Source organism: Candoia aspera, chromosome 1 (assembly GCF_035149785.1).
Source record: "Candoia aspera isolate rCanAsp1 chromosome 1, rCanAsp1.hap2, whole genome shotgun sequence".
Lineage (NCBI taxonomy): Eukaryota > Metazoa > Chordata > Lepidosauria > Squamata > Boidae > Candoia > Candoia aspera.
Genome location: NC_086153.1, coordinates 300,160,213 through 300,177,229, shown reverse-complemented (window position 1 = coordinate 300,177,229; position 17,017 = coordinate 300,160,213). Strand labels below are relative to the sequence as shown.

General features: G+C 38.9%; 1 protein-coding gene across 1 annotated transcript in view; it reads left to right on the top strand.

Annotated features, from left to right (window-relative positions):
- The window catches only part of LOC134488005 (stonin-2-like), a 54,411-nt gene that overhangs the window by 14,967 nt on the left and 22,427 nt on the right, over positions 1-17,017 (top strand). Inside the window, exon 2 of the mRNA XM_063290186.1 lies at positions 13,297-15,159. Coding sequence (XP_063146256.1) covers positions 13,335-15,159 — 1,825 coding nt within the window. The 5' untranslated portion in view covers positions 13,297-13,334. The remainder of the gene's footprint in view (positions 1-13,296; positions 15,160-17,017) is intronic.

Genomic DNA, 17,017 nt, shown 5'->3' with positions numbered 1-17,017 from the left:
AGCCTTCCTTATGGTTCAGCTCTCGCAGCCATATGTTACTACGGGGAACACCATTGCTTTAACTATGCGGGCCTTTGTTGTCAGTGTGATGTCTCTGCTCTTAACTATTTTATCGAGATTTGTCATTGCTCTTCTCCCAAGGATTAAGCGTCTTCTGATTTCCTGACTGCAGTCAGCATCTGCAGTAATCTTTGCACCTAGGAATACAAAGTCTTTCACTGCTTCTACATTTTCTCCCTCTATTTGCCAGTGATCAATCAAGCTGGTTACCATAATCTTGGTTTTTTTTTAGGTTTAGCTGCAAGCCAGCTTTTGCACTTTCTTCTTTCACCTTCATCATAAGGCTCCTCAGTTCCTCTTCACTTTCAGCCATCAAAGTGGTATCATCTGCATATCTGAGATAGTTAATGTTTCTTCCAGCGATTTTAACTCCAGCCTTGGATTCCTCAAGCCCAGCTTGTCGCATGATGTGTTCTGCATACAAGTTGAATAGGTAGGGTGAGAGTATACAGCCCTGCCGTACTCCTTTCCCAATCTTAAACCAGTCCGTTGTTCCATGGTCTGTTCTTACTGTTGCTACTTGGTCGTTATACAGATTCTTCAGGAGGCATACAAGATGACTTGGTGTCCCCATACCACTAAGAACTTGCCACAATTTGTTATGGTCCACACAGCAAAGGGTTTAGAATAGTCAATAAAACAGAAATAGATGTTTTTCTGAAACTCCCTGGCTTTTTCCATTATCCAGCGGATATTGGCAATTTTGTCTCTAGTTCCTCTGCCTTTTCTAAAGCCAGCTTGTACATCTGGCAATTCTTGCTCCATGAACTGCTGAAGTCTACCTTGAAGGATCTTGAGCATTACCTTACTGGCATGTGAAATGAGTGCCACTGTTCGATAGTTTGAACAAACACTAGTTTCCCTTTTTTGGTATGGGGATATAAGTTGATTTTTTCCAATCTGATGGCCATTTTTTGTGTTTTCCAAATTTGCTGGCATATAGCATGCATTACCTTGACAGCATCATCTTGTAAGATTTTGAACAGTTCAGCTGGGATGCCGTCATCTCCTGCTGCCTTCTTATTAGCAATGCTTCTTAAGGCCCACTCAACCTCACTCTTCAGGATGTCTGGCTCTAGCTCACTGACCACACCATCAAAGCTATCCCCGATATTGTTATCCTTCCTATACAGGTCTTCTGTATATTCTTGCCACCTTTTCTTGATCTCTTCTTCTTCTGTTAGGTCCTTGCCATCTTTGTTTTTGATCATACCCATTTTTGCCTGGAATTTACCTCCGATGTTTCTAATTTTCTGGAAGAGGTCTCTTGTCCTTCCTATTCTATTGTCTTCTTCCACTTCCGCACATTGCTTGTTTAAAAATAATTCCTTATCTCTTCTGGCTAACCTCTGGAATTTTGCATTTAATTGGGCATATCTGCCCCTATCACTGTTGCCTTTTGCTTTCCTTCTTTCTTGAGCTACTTCTAGTGTCTCAGCAGACAGCCATTTTGCCTTCTTGGTTTTCTCTTTCATTGGGATGTATTTTGTTGCTGCCTCCTGAACAATGCTGTGAACTTCTGTCCATAGTTCTTCCGGGACCCTATCTACTAAGTCCAGTCCCTTAAATCTATTCTTCACCTCCCCTGCATATTCCTTAGGAATATTAGTGAGCTCATATCTAGCTGATCTGTGGGTCTTCTCTAATCTCTTTAGTCTGATCCTAAATTGTGCAAGAAGAAGTTCGTGATCTGAACTACAGTCAGCTCCAGGTCTTGTTTTTACCGACTGTACAGATGTCCACCACCTTTGGCTGCAAAGGATGTAGTCAATCTGATTTCGGTGTTGTCCATCTGGTGAAGTCCATGTATAAAGCCGTCTCTTAGGTTGTTGGAAGAGAGTGTTTGTTATGCAGAGTGAATTGTCTTGGCAAAATTCTATCAGCCTATGTCCTGCTTCGTTTTGTTCTCCCAGGCCATACTTACCTGTAATTCCAGGTGTCATTTGACTGCCCACCTTAGCATTCCAGTCTCCTGTGATGAAAATAACATCTCTTTTAGGCATGTTGTCCAGTAGGTGCTGCAGATCCTCATAGAACTGCTCTACTTCAGCTTCTTCAGCATCTGTGGTTGGGGCGTATATTTGGATCACTGTGATGTTAGATGGCTTGCCCTGAATTCGAATTGAGATCATTCTATCATTTTTTGGATTGTATCCAAGCACTGCTTTAGCCACTTTACTATTAATTATGAAGGCTACTCCATTTTTTCTGTGGTCCTCTTGTCCACAGTAGTAGATCTGGTGGTCATTTGATGTGAAGTGGCCCATTCCAGTCCATTTCAGTTCACTGACGCCCAAAATGTCTATCTTTAATCTTGACATCTCACCAATAACCACATCCAATTTGCCCTGGCTCATAGATCTTACATTCCAGGTTCCGATGGTGTGTTGATCCTTAGAACATCGGATTCGCCGTTCACCACCAGCACCGTCGGCCGCTAGCCGTCCTTTCGGCTTTGAGCTAGCTGCGTCATCACGTCTGGGGCTAGTTGAGTCATCCTCTGTTCCTCCCCAGTAGCATTTTGACCATCTTCCGACCTGGGGGTCTCATCTTCCGGTGGTATACCGACATATCTCTGGTTGTACTGATCCATTTAGTTTTCACGGCAAAAATACTGGGGTGGGTTGCCATTACCTTCTCCACGGATTGCATTTAGTCTGACCTCTCTGTCATGACCTTCCCGTCTTGGGTGGCCCTTCACGGTTTAGCTCATGGCATCATTGAGGTGCTCAAGCTCCAGCACCACGACAAGGTAACGATCCTTTGCTGAAGCAATCAGAACTACCCATCTCTTATCCATGGTAGAAAAGGAGGTAGTATTCCACTCACACTGCAGCGCCAGTTTTTAGTTGTGACTTTTTGCTGGGTTGTGTACCTAGCTGACTAAATTATTTAGAAAGCAAATACTACTTTTGATTCTTCACTGAATTTACATCTTTAACTTTGTGTCCAATAGTGGAGTTGACTTACTCATAATAGTCTCTGTGCACCTCAGATATGAGTATAGTCATATTACCACAAGCCTCTTCAGGGTGTACTGTATCTGTGCTGCTTTTGGTGGTCCCAGAGAGACTATTCTCACCTACTGTGCAAGGTTAGGGTGAGCTTCCCTTAGTTTACGTCATTTCCTTTTGACCACCATGGAAGTTGCATCTCTAGAAGCATTGTTTTCTCTCTTTTTGGAACTACTACTTGCTGAGATTATTCAGTATGTTGTTCATCTTCATCACTGGCTCACCTTAAAACCCTTCATCATTAAAGCCAAATGCATCCTAGTGCCTCTTTGCTACAGCATCTTGATATAAATGTTGATGTTTATGACCCTAGGGGTCCCTTTTAAGAAGGACAGGATGCATGGGAGCAAACTTCCACCATCATTTAGATACCACTGTATCTTTTTTTGTTGGAGAAGGGCATTTGGTGGACTCCTGTTACTATTTACAATATTTTAATAAACCATTTGTGTGTAATTCATAAATTGCCCTCCTAAACTCTTTCTTTAGTTAAGGCCACATCATCAGTCATGGTCCCTTCTTCAATACTGCTTTACATCAGTTACTTTAGTAATGGCATCATCCTTGGTACTGGTTCCTTTGATGTCTAATATTAAAATCTATGAATCTTTGCATATAAGAAGAAGAACCATAAGAATACAGTATTCTTATGGTTCTGCTGGAGGAGGAGGAGGAGGAGGAGGAGGAGGAGGAGGAGGAGGAGAAATGATGATGATGGTGATGTGTACAGGGATTGAAGCCTGGCATTTCCTTGTCATCACCAGAACTTCTCCTTGTTGGGTTGCTGGATCAACCTATTTTGTATCCTCTTTCCATTGACACTATGGTATCAAAGGTGTCTCTATTTCCTGTACTTCCACACTGGATTGAGACTTATTTACCCATCTACCTGTCTTCTATAAGTGTGCACAGGCATCCATGCCTAATCGTGATGATGCAGAAATGATGGAATATGCATTACAACATCACGATGCAAGTGCCACCCTTTCATACTTGTATCACAACATCTCACACAAATACATGAGGGGTGGAGTTTGCATCACAATATTGCAGCTCATGTTTTGTCACTTACACCACCTTGCCCCTCTTCTCTGGACACCCATATACTGTAGAACTTGTAAAGTTTTACAGTATATGGGTGTAAAATATGCAGAACTTTTAAAGTTTCTCTTCTCATTGCTCAGTCACTTTTATAGACCATGTAGAAAACAATCCATTTTATCCTTTCTATCTGACATTTTTGAGATTACAAAAAGGAGCAAGGGCTATTCAATAAATAAACATCAGTCCATTAACTATCCCCAAATAATCTCTTATGAGGTCAACATAACTCTAGAAACATAGGAAGTATTACAGGTCTCATATTTATATGGACTATAATGGTCTGTGACATTTTCCATCTAGTATAGAGCAGAATCTTGGTTACTTGCTACTGAGCCATTGTATTACATTTACTTTCTACTTTCCAGACTATTTGAACAAGTGAAGTCCACCATTAAGAGGTATTTTTGTGTTAATACTATCTTTTCAGTGCGTGATTGAAATCGTCCTCATTTTAACCCTAAATGATTTTTGAATGTGACAAGGCAGTCTTGCAGAAAAGAAAAATGAGAACAACAGAAGGAGGTGCACAGCTACCCATGTTAACCTCTTGTCCTCTTTCAGCTGCAGCTGTTGAGATCTACACATAGGAAGGGGATATCCGGTACAAGAATTAGCACTTCTGCTCTTCGTTCTTAACAATGAAACAGTCTAGTTTTCATATAAATTGGCACTAAGGGAGTATCAGGACAATATGTAAATTTAATACGTTTCTGGATTTGAATCTAATAAACTGTGAAGTACTCCCAGTAGGAAATATTTAAACATTCCTCCTTTTCCTCCTGTGCAGCATTTCATCAAAGGGTTAACCACACAGTGCTGTTTCATTAAGAGACACCCTGTGATGGACGGAGATTTGGGAATGATTGGCTCATAGAACAAACAGCAGATTCTGCCATTGATTTCTGTTTGCTCTGCTGCTATAGCAACAGGCTGAGGGTTTTTTTCCCCCCCTTCTGAAGTAGATCAGAAGTTCTTGTTTTATGGATGGCCGCATTATCTGTGGTTTTCAGTTAAGCATATTCTTTGTGAATATAAAAAAGCTAAAGCAAAAGGGGGGGGGGATGTCAGATGGAGGTGTGATGGAGTAACACTTTTAACATAGCTGGAAGGAAATCTTCCTGGGATAAAGATAAGGTTCTTTTAGAGTTATATGGCAGAAGTCATTTGCTGACTTCTGTCATTTCTCTGAACTTCTGTGGAAGAATGTATATTTTAAATATAGCGTTTAATAGAGCAGGTTCAGTTCCCCAAAGAGTGCTTTAGAGCATGTGGGGACCTGTCGCAGCTCTTTAAAGCAGCCACACCTTTTCCTAGGATGACATAGCTACTGGAGTGTTATGCAGCCCTAATAAATAAGTGATTAAAATAAAATCATAATGCAGACTGACATGCATAGATTGCTCATGACAAGACATAATGGCTGTTTTCATAGAGCAATGTATGATCCAAGCCATTGTATCAGGCTGAATTGTTACATACTTGGCAGCAGAAGCCTATATTAAGTTTAATACATCATCTAGATCTTGGTGGTGAAGCTTCTATGTTTCTTGCAAGACCAAATATAAGAGGGTTTTTTTTTAGCTTATTAAGATTTGTTTGTTTAATCCTATTTGTGTGCCGCCTTGAGTTGCTTGGGTGATTAGGTGGCCTTACAAATCAAACAGACAAATGTGTGTGCTTCCAAATCTTAATAGCATGAATATAACTCCATGGGACATACTACCTATGGAAAGGAACACATTATGAATCAGTGGTTGCAATCACAATCTTACGAATGTTTTAGAGCAGGACAAAGAATGAGATATTTAAAATGGCCAGAACTATTTGGGGGTCTGTTCATATAAACTGTTCGTTATGTGGAATTGTCTGCACTGTAGATTTGCATGCATGAATTATGTCTGAAATAATTAAGGAAGAGGTTGATTGGAACATTTAAATGTAGCATTTCAGCACTTTGAGCAGCTCATTCACAAAAGTTTTATTGGTAAGGATAAAGGATTTTGCCACCAAAAAACAGTCATCTGCAAAAAAAAAAAAAAAAGAAAGCCCATGTGTTTGGCAGGATTATAATTCAAGAAACAAGAGATCCCTAGTTCCCAAAGAAAAGGGGATGCTTTTGGGATATGAAATGGAATGCAATCCCAAAATAATTATTAGATTTTGTTATCATACCATATGTTGCTCACGGTTGACCATGTAGTTCTCTTAGTGGTTAGCCTTTCTTCTGAAATTGTAACCTTGGTGCCCACTTTGGGTTTAATAGAGTTCCTGCTGTCCCTGTGTGGCAAATAGGAGAGGATGAGCGTGAAAAGTGGTAGAGAGAAAACAGTGGCCTGGTGTCTTAGCTAATTCTGTTTTCTGGGTTTCTATGATGTGCCAGTTTGGTCTAGTGATTAAGGTCCTGGCCTAGAAACCAGGAGTCTGTGAGTTCTAGTCCTGCCTTAGGCATGCAAGCCGGCTGGGTGACCTTGGGCCAGTCCCTCTCTCTCAGCCCAATCCACCTCACAAGGTTGTTGTTGTGGGGAAAATAGGAGGAGGAAGGAGTATTATGTATTTTCACTGCCTTGAGTTATTGATAAAAATAATAAAGGTGGGTGGGTAAATAAGTAAGTAAGTAAGTAAGTAAGTAAATAAATAAATAAATGTGACCCCTGGTAACCCATGAATTTTGTTGGTTCCATGTCTGCACATATGCAAGAGAACCAAGAGAGAAGAAAGGACATCTGAAAGATAACAAAACAATATTGGCTTCTGTTAATTTCCTGCAATTGTTTGTATTTGTGTTAGCAGCTGAAGCTTTATTATGAAGGGTTGTTTATCTCCTTGACGGGAGTATCTGTCACTGAGTGATCTCAAAGAGAAAAGAAAGAAAGCTCCCTTTACTCCAGAGATGAAGGTCACTGTATGAATAGTGTTCTTGTTAAGGGAACTGCACCATGAACCCACAAGTCCTTTGCTTTTGTTTGGAGCCTTGATGTCTGGCCTGAAAAAGATTTCAGTAACTACACAAAGATTGCAGTGCTTGTGGAATCCCCAGGGTCACCCATTTCCAAAGAGGGGGAGCATGGACTGCATTTAAGTAGCATGGGTTGCTTCATTATCCATAAATTGAAGTGCCATCAGGCTGTTACTCTGGTCAGAGAGAGGTGGAGAAAAATAGATTCCTTATTTTCTGCCAGATACGCTTCCAGGTTGCCACAGTAGTTTATTTTTGGTTGAATGGTCCTCCTTAAATTCCAGCTTGCTGTGTACAGGTTAAAGATAGTTGCCTGAGCTTTGTCTGCCTCTACCACAAGATTATGGTTAACCATGACTGAGAAAAGCATAACTGTTTATTAACCCAAAAGATTTTGTGCAAGTAGTTTTCCTCACCATCTGCAATTTCTTCTTCGTGCAGCATTAACTGCATTGTAGAATGGGGGTGGGGGGCGTGGGGAAAAGGCACTTGCCAGAATAAAAGAACATTCTGTTATTTTGGGTATTGAGGGGAGGAAAATGACAGATTATTTGTAGAGTATTTCAAGGACCCTACTTTTGCTTCTTATGGTCAAATTGGGTTTGGATTAGAAAACTCTTCAAACGGAGGACACGTAAAATGACGACTGTTCTTTATAAGAAAAATTATTATAATTGTATAGCCCAACCTTAAAAAAATGTTCATTGGCTCATGATACCAACATGATTCCATAGCCTGATTGCTGCATTCCAGACACAATTATATGGCTAGGAGGCATTAATAAGATAAGATAAACTTTTATTGTCATTTCACTATACACCAAAGTGTACATTAAAATGAAATTTTGTTGCATTGGCTCAAGCAATAAAATAAGAATACCATAATTACTACAATATGTAATATACATGCTTTACCCATTCCACTCCTCTAATCTTTATCCCTGATAAATATCAGTCCTACACCCAGCGTGTGTTCCCATGGAATGAGAAGGGATTGTTAAGAGTTCAGGAGTCTAATAGCCCAGGGGACAGAAGTGTTGCCTGATCTAGCTGTTACATTGGATGCAGTGGAACCTTTTCCCAGAGGGCAGCAAGGAGAACAAGCCATAATGGGGGTGGGAGGGGTCACTGACAATATTTCGGGCTCTGGACAGGCAGTGTGTATGCGCTGTGTCCTGAATGAGAGGAAGTGAGATCCCAATTATCTTCTCTGCTGCCCTCATCACCCTCTGCACAGACTTCTTATCCGGGGCACTACAGCCTCCAAACCAGATAGAAATACTCTATCTCTAGTGCCTCTATAGAAAGTAAGAATGATGGGAGGTGGAAGATGTGCCTTCCTCATCTGGTGCAAAAAATACGGACGCTGCTGTCCTCGTTTTACCCAAGATACAGTATTAAGAGACCAAGTCAGACTGTTCGTTATCTGCAACCCCAGACTCCTGATGCTACTGACTGACTCCACAGCTATGTCATTAATAAAGAGTGGTGTATGGCTGGGCCATAGGATAGTAATAATAATAATTGTAATAAATAATAATAATTGTAATAAAAATAACAAACTTAAATTCTTGCCATTTTTGTCATCTGCATTTTATTACCACAAGCCAGTTTGGTGTAGTGGTTAAGACACCAGGTTAGAAACCTGGGCCAGTCATTCCCTCAGTCTTAAGAAGAAGGCAATGGCACACCACTTCCAAAAGTGACTTGTCCAGGCAATCAGAAGGAGTCAAGACTAACCCAAAGGCACAAAAAAAAAAAGTTTTACTATCAGAATTGTGTATTATATGACATGACTATATAGCAATTGATGAAAATAGTAATTTGATGCTACATCGAACTGATATAGTATCACTCTAGTCATTGCCTTCTGCTATGAAGTACCGTAATAGGTTTTATTTCTCCTGCTCTTGTTTGTTATAATTCACCATTCTTACTTAGGTATATGAGTATGTTTAGGAGCATATGAAATTGCCTTTTAGTGCACGGCAATTACCTTAATATTATCTTGAATCTCATCTGCTTCTGGTGGATCTGTAGTATCCCTTTTGCTACCACTTGAATCCAAACTTCCAGTCTATTATTCCACCAAGTAGAATATGATAAGAAATGGATGAATGTATCTTCCTTGGCATTGGCTAAACAGAGGTGAAAATCTCATTCTTTGTGCTTTTCTTGGTAAGATTTTAAGGTGAATGCATTACACAATTTATCAGAAGTAGAACAAGAAAGAAGCATCATACAAAAGGCTGCCTGCCTGAACTTGCGTTCACTTAGAGCCTTTAATAAAAGGTGGATAACATCTTCTGCATGTTTTTCCTTTGTTCCTGTCATTCCATTCCTGGAAAATAACTGTTTCTAGAAATAGCCTTAACAATAATGAATTATTAAGAATCCCAGACATAAAAACGGCTGAGTATCTTGACAAGACATGCTTACTGTTGTTTTTCCGCCCAGTTCTTTGGAAATATCTGGCTGGTCATACGCTGGTGGAGTATTTACTGCAGCAGTGAATCTCTTATGTATACCCATGTCTGATAAGATTCTATTAGGATGCAGATAGTACATTATGTAAGGGTATGAAATAACTCGATGTACCTGGCAGCATGTCTTGAAGGGTGGATAGAGAGTTAGTGTCCAACAACATCTTGAGGGCTACAAGTTCTCATACTCTGAAGTAGGCATATTCACTGAATGTTTACTTGTTATTATGGTCATCGTTAGCAATTTCCAGGCTCGGAGGCAATTTGTTTCTGAGTGCCAGTAACTCAGGAGCCAAAAGGTAGGGTCTCAACCTTCGAGGTTCTTGGGAGGTATCCTGGAAGTATCTGCTTTGTCAGTGTAGAAACAGGACGCTTAACTAGATGGCTTTTAGTCTGGTTTGATTTAGCAGGCTTCTCTTTGTGTTGAGATCCCTGATGCTTTTGGAACTTTTTTTCTCACTCATTGTCATAACTTCTAAGGCAGCACTGATTTTCTTGTGACAGAACTAGATTACATGGGATTCTGGTATTGATTCAGATTTTGTGGTTGGGGAGATTTTGAGCATATCTCCTATTCTTAATGCTCTCAAGTCTTACTGTGTTTGCAGTGAGCTTTATTTCCTCTGCTGTATTCCTGGCCAAAGTAATAATTACACTGTAAGGAAATGGATCAAATACAGTATTTCAGTCTAAGAGGCAAAACCTATTATGTTGGGTTAACAAACTCCAGATTATATTTGTTCATAGTCCCCAGGTAAATGTTTAGAATTTAGAAATGATGGCTCAAAAAAAAAAAAAAAGCCCACCAAGAACAGAGTGAATTTATTGGCACCCCACAGTTACATGATTCCAATTTGGATACTTGGCAACCAGCTCGCATTTATGACCAGTTGCATCCTGCAGTCACATGATCGCAAATTGCAACCTTTCCAGCTGGCTTCCAGCAAGCAAAATCAATAGGGAACCATTCACTTAATGACCATGTGATTCACTTAACAACCATGGTAAAACCAGTCATAAAATTGAGTCCAGTCCCAAGTGCAGTTGTTAAGCAAGGACTATTTGTAACTGACATGCAGAGATTTCTAGGACTTCAAGATAGTTGCACTGTATATGCCGTTTCTGTTTCCTTCCTTCCCTGTTAATGTGCAGTCAGAGTGACGGGACATTAGGAAGAGTTGGAGTCTTGTGCAGGCCTGAAAAACTTGCACTTATGGAGAACTTGAGCCATTATTTACAGACCTCTACTTACATTCTTTTGTATGCTTGTGCATATTCCTATGCATACCTGTAGGGAAGTATTATATAGGGATCTTTAAAAAGAGAGAGAGAGAGACAGCACATTATTTTGATAGCATATATAATGTGGTAGGCTCTGTAATGGACTAGTTGTATATATTTGGCAATAACATTTTACCATGTAGTGACCCTTTCTCTGGCAAAACAAATGTTCATGCAGTAAATATACTGAATTTTAATATTAAAGGTATGTTAGGTAATTAATTAAAATTAACAATATTGATAAATATTAATTTGAAAGTAATATTAATGTTAAAATATTAACAATGAATTAAAATTAATGTTAAAATAGTTTAATTTTAATAATCTCAAAACCAACAAAAATCTTGTAATACAGTCTGGTTTTATGGCACCATCTTCTGGTCATTCAGTTCAATTATTTTGATTTAACAAAATTCATGGTTCCAGGGTTTTAATGAGGACTGAGCATATGGTTCAGAATGCTCATGCACCTACTAGTTACGCTTTGCTTATTTGCTATTTATTTTATTTAGAATTATGTCTGACTACCCTTCAGAGAACTGTAGATATTCAGTGTTATAGCTACACTGTTAATCAATAATCCAATTCTTAAGATGAGGTTTTTACAGTAGGAAGAACTTACTGCCATTTACTCTGGAAAATCCAAGGTTAACACTCTTGACCTACTGAGATAAGGATAAAATTACTCACCTTCATGGTAGCATGAATGTTGTTTTCGATAGAGTACATCCTATGCCATTTAGTCTAATTTTGTAGGATCAGTTCTTAGTTTTGAGGCTTTTTGATGCCAAAAAAAATTTAGTAACATGTAAGGGAATGGTTGCAGGCAGAAAATATTGCACTTTAGGCTGTCACAGTGAAGAAAAAATCTATACTTCTTCTCTATAACAGGCAAAAAATCAGGAGGAGTCTGGTAGCATCTTTTATGACTAAAAAAACTATTAAAAGGCATAAGCTTTTGTAACTGCAACTCACTTTATCAGATTTATAAAAAGTCTTTCTGTTTTCAGAATGTCCTGAGGCTCAGATTCTCTAGCCCTTATATCAGAGTTTCTCAGCCTTGGCAACTTTAAGCTGTGTGGACTTCAACTCCCAGAATCCTGCAGCCAGCAATGCTGACTAGGGAATTCTGGGAGTTGAAGTCCACGCAGCTTAAAGTTGCCAAGGTTGAGAAACACTGCCCTATATTGTCTTTATAAGAGACAGGCCTTTTCTTCTCCACTATCCACCTATTTTCCATCCTAAAACAGGCATTTGACATTGCAGTAAGTATGCAGTCATACAGGTATGACAACGTGAAATATTATCTTTTATAAAATACCTGCTCTATTTTAAACATACGTAAGAGCTAGGACAGCCTGACGAGGAAAAAAGCATTATATAGTGCTCTTCCATAAACCTATCTGCTCTTATTTTCTGTAAATAAATGTAATGTCTGCTTATAGATAGATATTTATGTTTTAGATTTTTATTTATTAGATTTACAGTATATCCTGCCTTTATTTGGTACACTCAAGGTAGCATAAATAATGCTCCCTCCTCCTATTTTCCCTACAACAACAACCTTGTGAGGTGTGTTGGGCTGAGAGGAACTGGTCCAAAGTCATCCAGCTGGCTTCCATGTCTAAAGGAGGACTAGAATTTACATTAACTACTACACCAAACTGGTTCTCAAAAATACTATTTTCTGTCAGAGACTGGGTAGATCAGTTTAATACAGACATATTTAGACACCATTTTATGACAAATATTATTTCCATTTATTTCTGGAAAAAGGTGCTGATGCTTTAAGAGTTGCAATGAAGACCCCGTTTTAATTATTCCAGTTTATGGTTCTTTAAAGCAATAGCAACTTTTTTCAAGCTCATGGAAAAGTCTGAAAAAGTTCTTTAAGTAATAGCAGAGAGGTGCTGTGCTTGTGCAACATCTGAAGCACAAACATGTTTTGAAGCACACTCAACCCTAGTTCTCTAAAACATTTGTATATTCTTTGATTAAGATGTGTTTTTTTTGTGTAACACCAGTTTTATTGGAGTTTTTAAAAATTATTCAGTAGAGAGAATTCTTACTCCAAGAAACTGACTGCGGTCTAACACAGACCAACAACTGACAATAAAACCTGAACAGAAAGCAACAAAAGGTCAATATAAGAAAGGTGGTTTTGAGAGAGGTGGTTTTATTTCTGCTAAGATGTTATTAATGGCTTCTCCTGTTTAATGAGATAAAGTTGGGGCAGTTAATATAGCTTATTTCCACCAGAGAAAACCTTGTGAGCCTACTGGAACATTTTCATTCCTGCATTGCTTTGTAATCAATATGTATATAATAAAAATATGGCATTCATTGTGATAACTAGAAGTTTTACATTATAGTAATGATATTGTTTTTCCTTCTGTCAGACAATTCCTCATCCCTTCTTGAAGATGAAGAGCTAGGTATGGAGGCCGCCAGCTGGCAGCTGAACAACACATCCATTAATGGCCACAGTGAAACTGCAACCACAGTCCGTTTCCCCAGCTGGGTGACTTTTGATGACAATGAAGTTAGTTCCATTTCTCCAATAACTGTATCTCCTGTGAAACAAGAATGCTCCTCATTAGCAGAAGCAGCAACAACAGCAACCACACAGGCCATAGATGTGAACTCTAGTACCCCCTTATCCTTTAAAAAAAGGGAACGCCCCAGGAGCACCTTGAGTGATCTCTCTAAAGTTCAGAAGCTAGATCTTTCTTCCATAACCTGGTTGCCATCAGTTGGTGGAACACCTCCATGGAGTGCTACTAATCCTTTCCTTGATGTATCACTAAGGGATGTTCAACCTTCTCCTATCAATCCATTCAGTTCCTTCTTTGAGGAAAGGGATAGGCGTTCCCAACGCAACTCTCTCTCTGGAATCCCTAGGAAAAACCAGAGAGATTCTCTTCTTATTGTTCATCAAGAACCTGATTCCATTAGCTTCAATGAGCCAAGTAAACATCTCAGACACAGAGATGCTATTGAACAACTCAAGCAACTCCATATTGGGGATCCAGATCAGCTGAACATCCTCAGTTTGCCAGATGATGACCCCACAGTCCCCACTGAGCTGGATAGTACCTTGTCCACTTTGGGGCCACCTCAGCAAAAAGATGGCTGGCCAATGATGCTGAGGATACCAGAAAAGAAGAATATAATGTCTTCTAGGCACTGGGGTCCAATATATGTCAAACTGACAGACAGCAAATATTTACAGCTCTTCTATGAAAAGGGACTGGAAAAGCCTTTTAAGGAGTTCAAGCTTGAAATAAATCACGAGATTTCAGAACCCAAGCTTCAAAACTATGATGAAAATGGAAGGATACACAGTGTAAGAATAGACCGTGTCACCTACAAGGAAAAAAAGAAATACCAGCCAAAGCCAGCTGTTTCTCACATAGCAGAAAAGGAACAGGTTATTAAGCTAGGCACCACCAATTATGATGATTTCCTTAGCTTTATCAGGGCAGTTCAGGATTCATTGATGGATTTGCCTGCTTCCTCAACAGACTTAAGCACAGTGGGACTGAACTACCAAGAGGAGGAAATCACTATTGATGTAAAGGATGAATTCTATGGAATTTTGGCCGAAGGAGACAACAGGATCTTGCAGCATAATGTATTGACACGAGTGCATGTGCTCAGTTTTCTTTCAGGACTGGCAGAATGTAGGCTGGGCCTCAACGACATCCACGTTAAAGGGAATGAAATTGTTTTGCGGCAGGACATCATGCCGACTACCACTACCAAGTGGATTCAGTTGAATGACTGCCGTTTCCATTCATGTGTGGATGAGGAGGCATTTGCCAATGCCCGTGTCATTATGTTTAACCCTTTAGATGCTTGCCGATTTGAACTGATACGCTTTAGGAGTGTGTTTTCTGAGAAGACATTACCTTTTACTTTAAGGGTTGCAGCTAGTGTCAATGGTGCTGAGGTGGAGCTTCAGAGCTGGCTGATGATGTCACCAGGGTTCTCATCCAACAGAGATCCTCTAACTCAAGTCCCCTGTGAAAATGTGATGGTCCGTTATCCTGTGCCACATGAGTGGGTGAAAAACTTCCGGAGAGATAGTGTCCTTGGGGAGAAGTCCTTGAAAGCAAAGGTGAACAAAACTGCTAGCTTTGGATCCACCAGCGTGTCTGGTTCTGAGCCAGCAATGAGGGTAACTCTAGGAACTGCCAAATACGAGCATGCTTTCAATTCCATTGTGTGGAGGATAAATCGCCTGCCTGATAAAAATTCTGGTGGGTACTGCTGCATGAATTAGCTTAGCTTGTAGGAAATTGCAATTTAGGTGCTGTAGGCACATTAGAATGATTTTCAGTATTCTGTCCAAAAATTCAAAATCAGTTCTTATGTGGAATGAAGTTGCTACATTTTCTGAAAGTATGAATATGTAGCAATGACAATAATAATAATAACAGCAGTAATAATATCAACTGTGCAGTGTGTCAGCTTTCATTCAAAAAAGGTGCTTTGGGGTGGATGGGGGGGTAGATGTAGCCTGCAACTCTTAAAGTGGCTACATCTTTTGCACTAACATAGTTGCTTTAAAGAATTGCAGACTGTTGCTGTAGTACTACCCTGTGCACTCTGAAGAACCTCTGTCTCTTTCAGTCTTTCCAATTGGCCCCACTTCCACCAGGTCCATTCATTGCTTTATCCATTGCCTTTTCTTCTTTAAACTTCTCAACTCTTTCTTTTTGAGGATGTCATCAACTCCACTGAAACACAATTACTCTGCATTCCCCTATCTCTCAATCCATTCATTCCTTCATGTTTCTTTTGCTAACCAGGCATTATTTGTTCTCTCTATATGACCAAGCTGTATCAACATATTTCTTTGGTATAGAAATTATACCTTATATTCTTATATTCAATCCACATGCATTTAGCACCAATTCATTTTTGATCCTCTTTCTTCTTGTTTTATCAAAACACTTCTTAAGTAATCCATTCCCACTGCATTCAACTTATTTTCTCCTGATTTACTCTCAGTTCCATATAACAAAATGGGCAGAAGCATGTTCTTATACACAACCATTTCACTTTCCCTGTCAGTTGCAACTACCTTAGACTTTAGTACCTTAATTTTCAGATCCATACTCTATATTACATGATAACATCTTACATTTACTGCAACCATTATAATTAACACTGCATCATCCAGCATACAAAAATACATATATATTCACATTCTCAACCAACATATTTCTAATATTACCAACACCATTCCTTATACATTTATTTATGAATACATTGAATAACAAAGTGGACATCATAATTATTGTCTTACTCCCTGCACAATGTTGAACCATTCAGTAAGCATTTCATTTATTCCCACATGCTTTATTTCCATTGTAGACAATCCTTTTGCATTTAGGAATCAACGTTCAATTCCATATTCAGATAAAAGCTTCTATAGTTCAAACCTATTCATTTTATCTTATGCTTTTTCTAAATCAACAATCATATAGTAAATGTTTTTTTTCCTTCCACTCGTATACATCTCTAAGTGATTTGCTAAAGAACAAAAATCTGGTACACACACCCTTTGCTTAGCATAAAGCCTCATTGCACTTCCAAAATTTTATTTATTGTCACCTCTCATCTGCTCTCAATCAAAATGCTACCAAATGACTTCTAAGGCACACTATACAGATTAATCCCCTCATTTCATTCCCTGTTGATATTGTCTTTCAGTCAAACACGGATGCAGTATTTATTGTTCTTTTGTTGTTGTTATTATCATCATCATCATTGAATTCTGATTGAAAATTTTAACTGCAATAATAAGAACTAATACAAACTAAAATAGAACAGAGAAAACAAAAAGGAAGAAATAACAGAAAAAGCTAAAAGTGCAATAAGAAAAGAAGAAAGTAGAAAAAAAGAGAAAGATATAAAGAATATAAAGGTATAAAGAAGTGGCTTCTGATGTTCTTCACAGCAGTTACAAGTACAATTATATTTTAACCTCTCTCTTTAAAGTTACACCATGACTCTCTTCTTTCTGTAATCTATCTTGTCTAATCATCAAAACCATAAATCACAAGTTCTTTTTTTTTTCATTTTTATGCAAAAAGTCCATAAGGGATATCC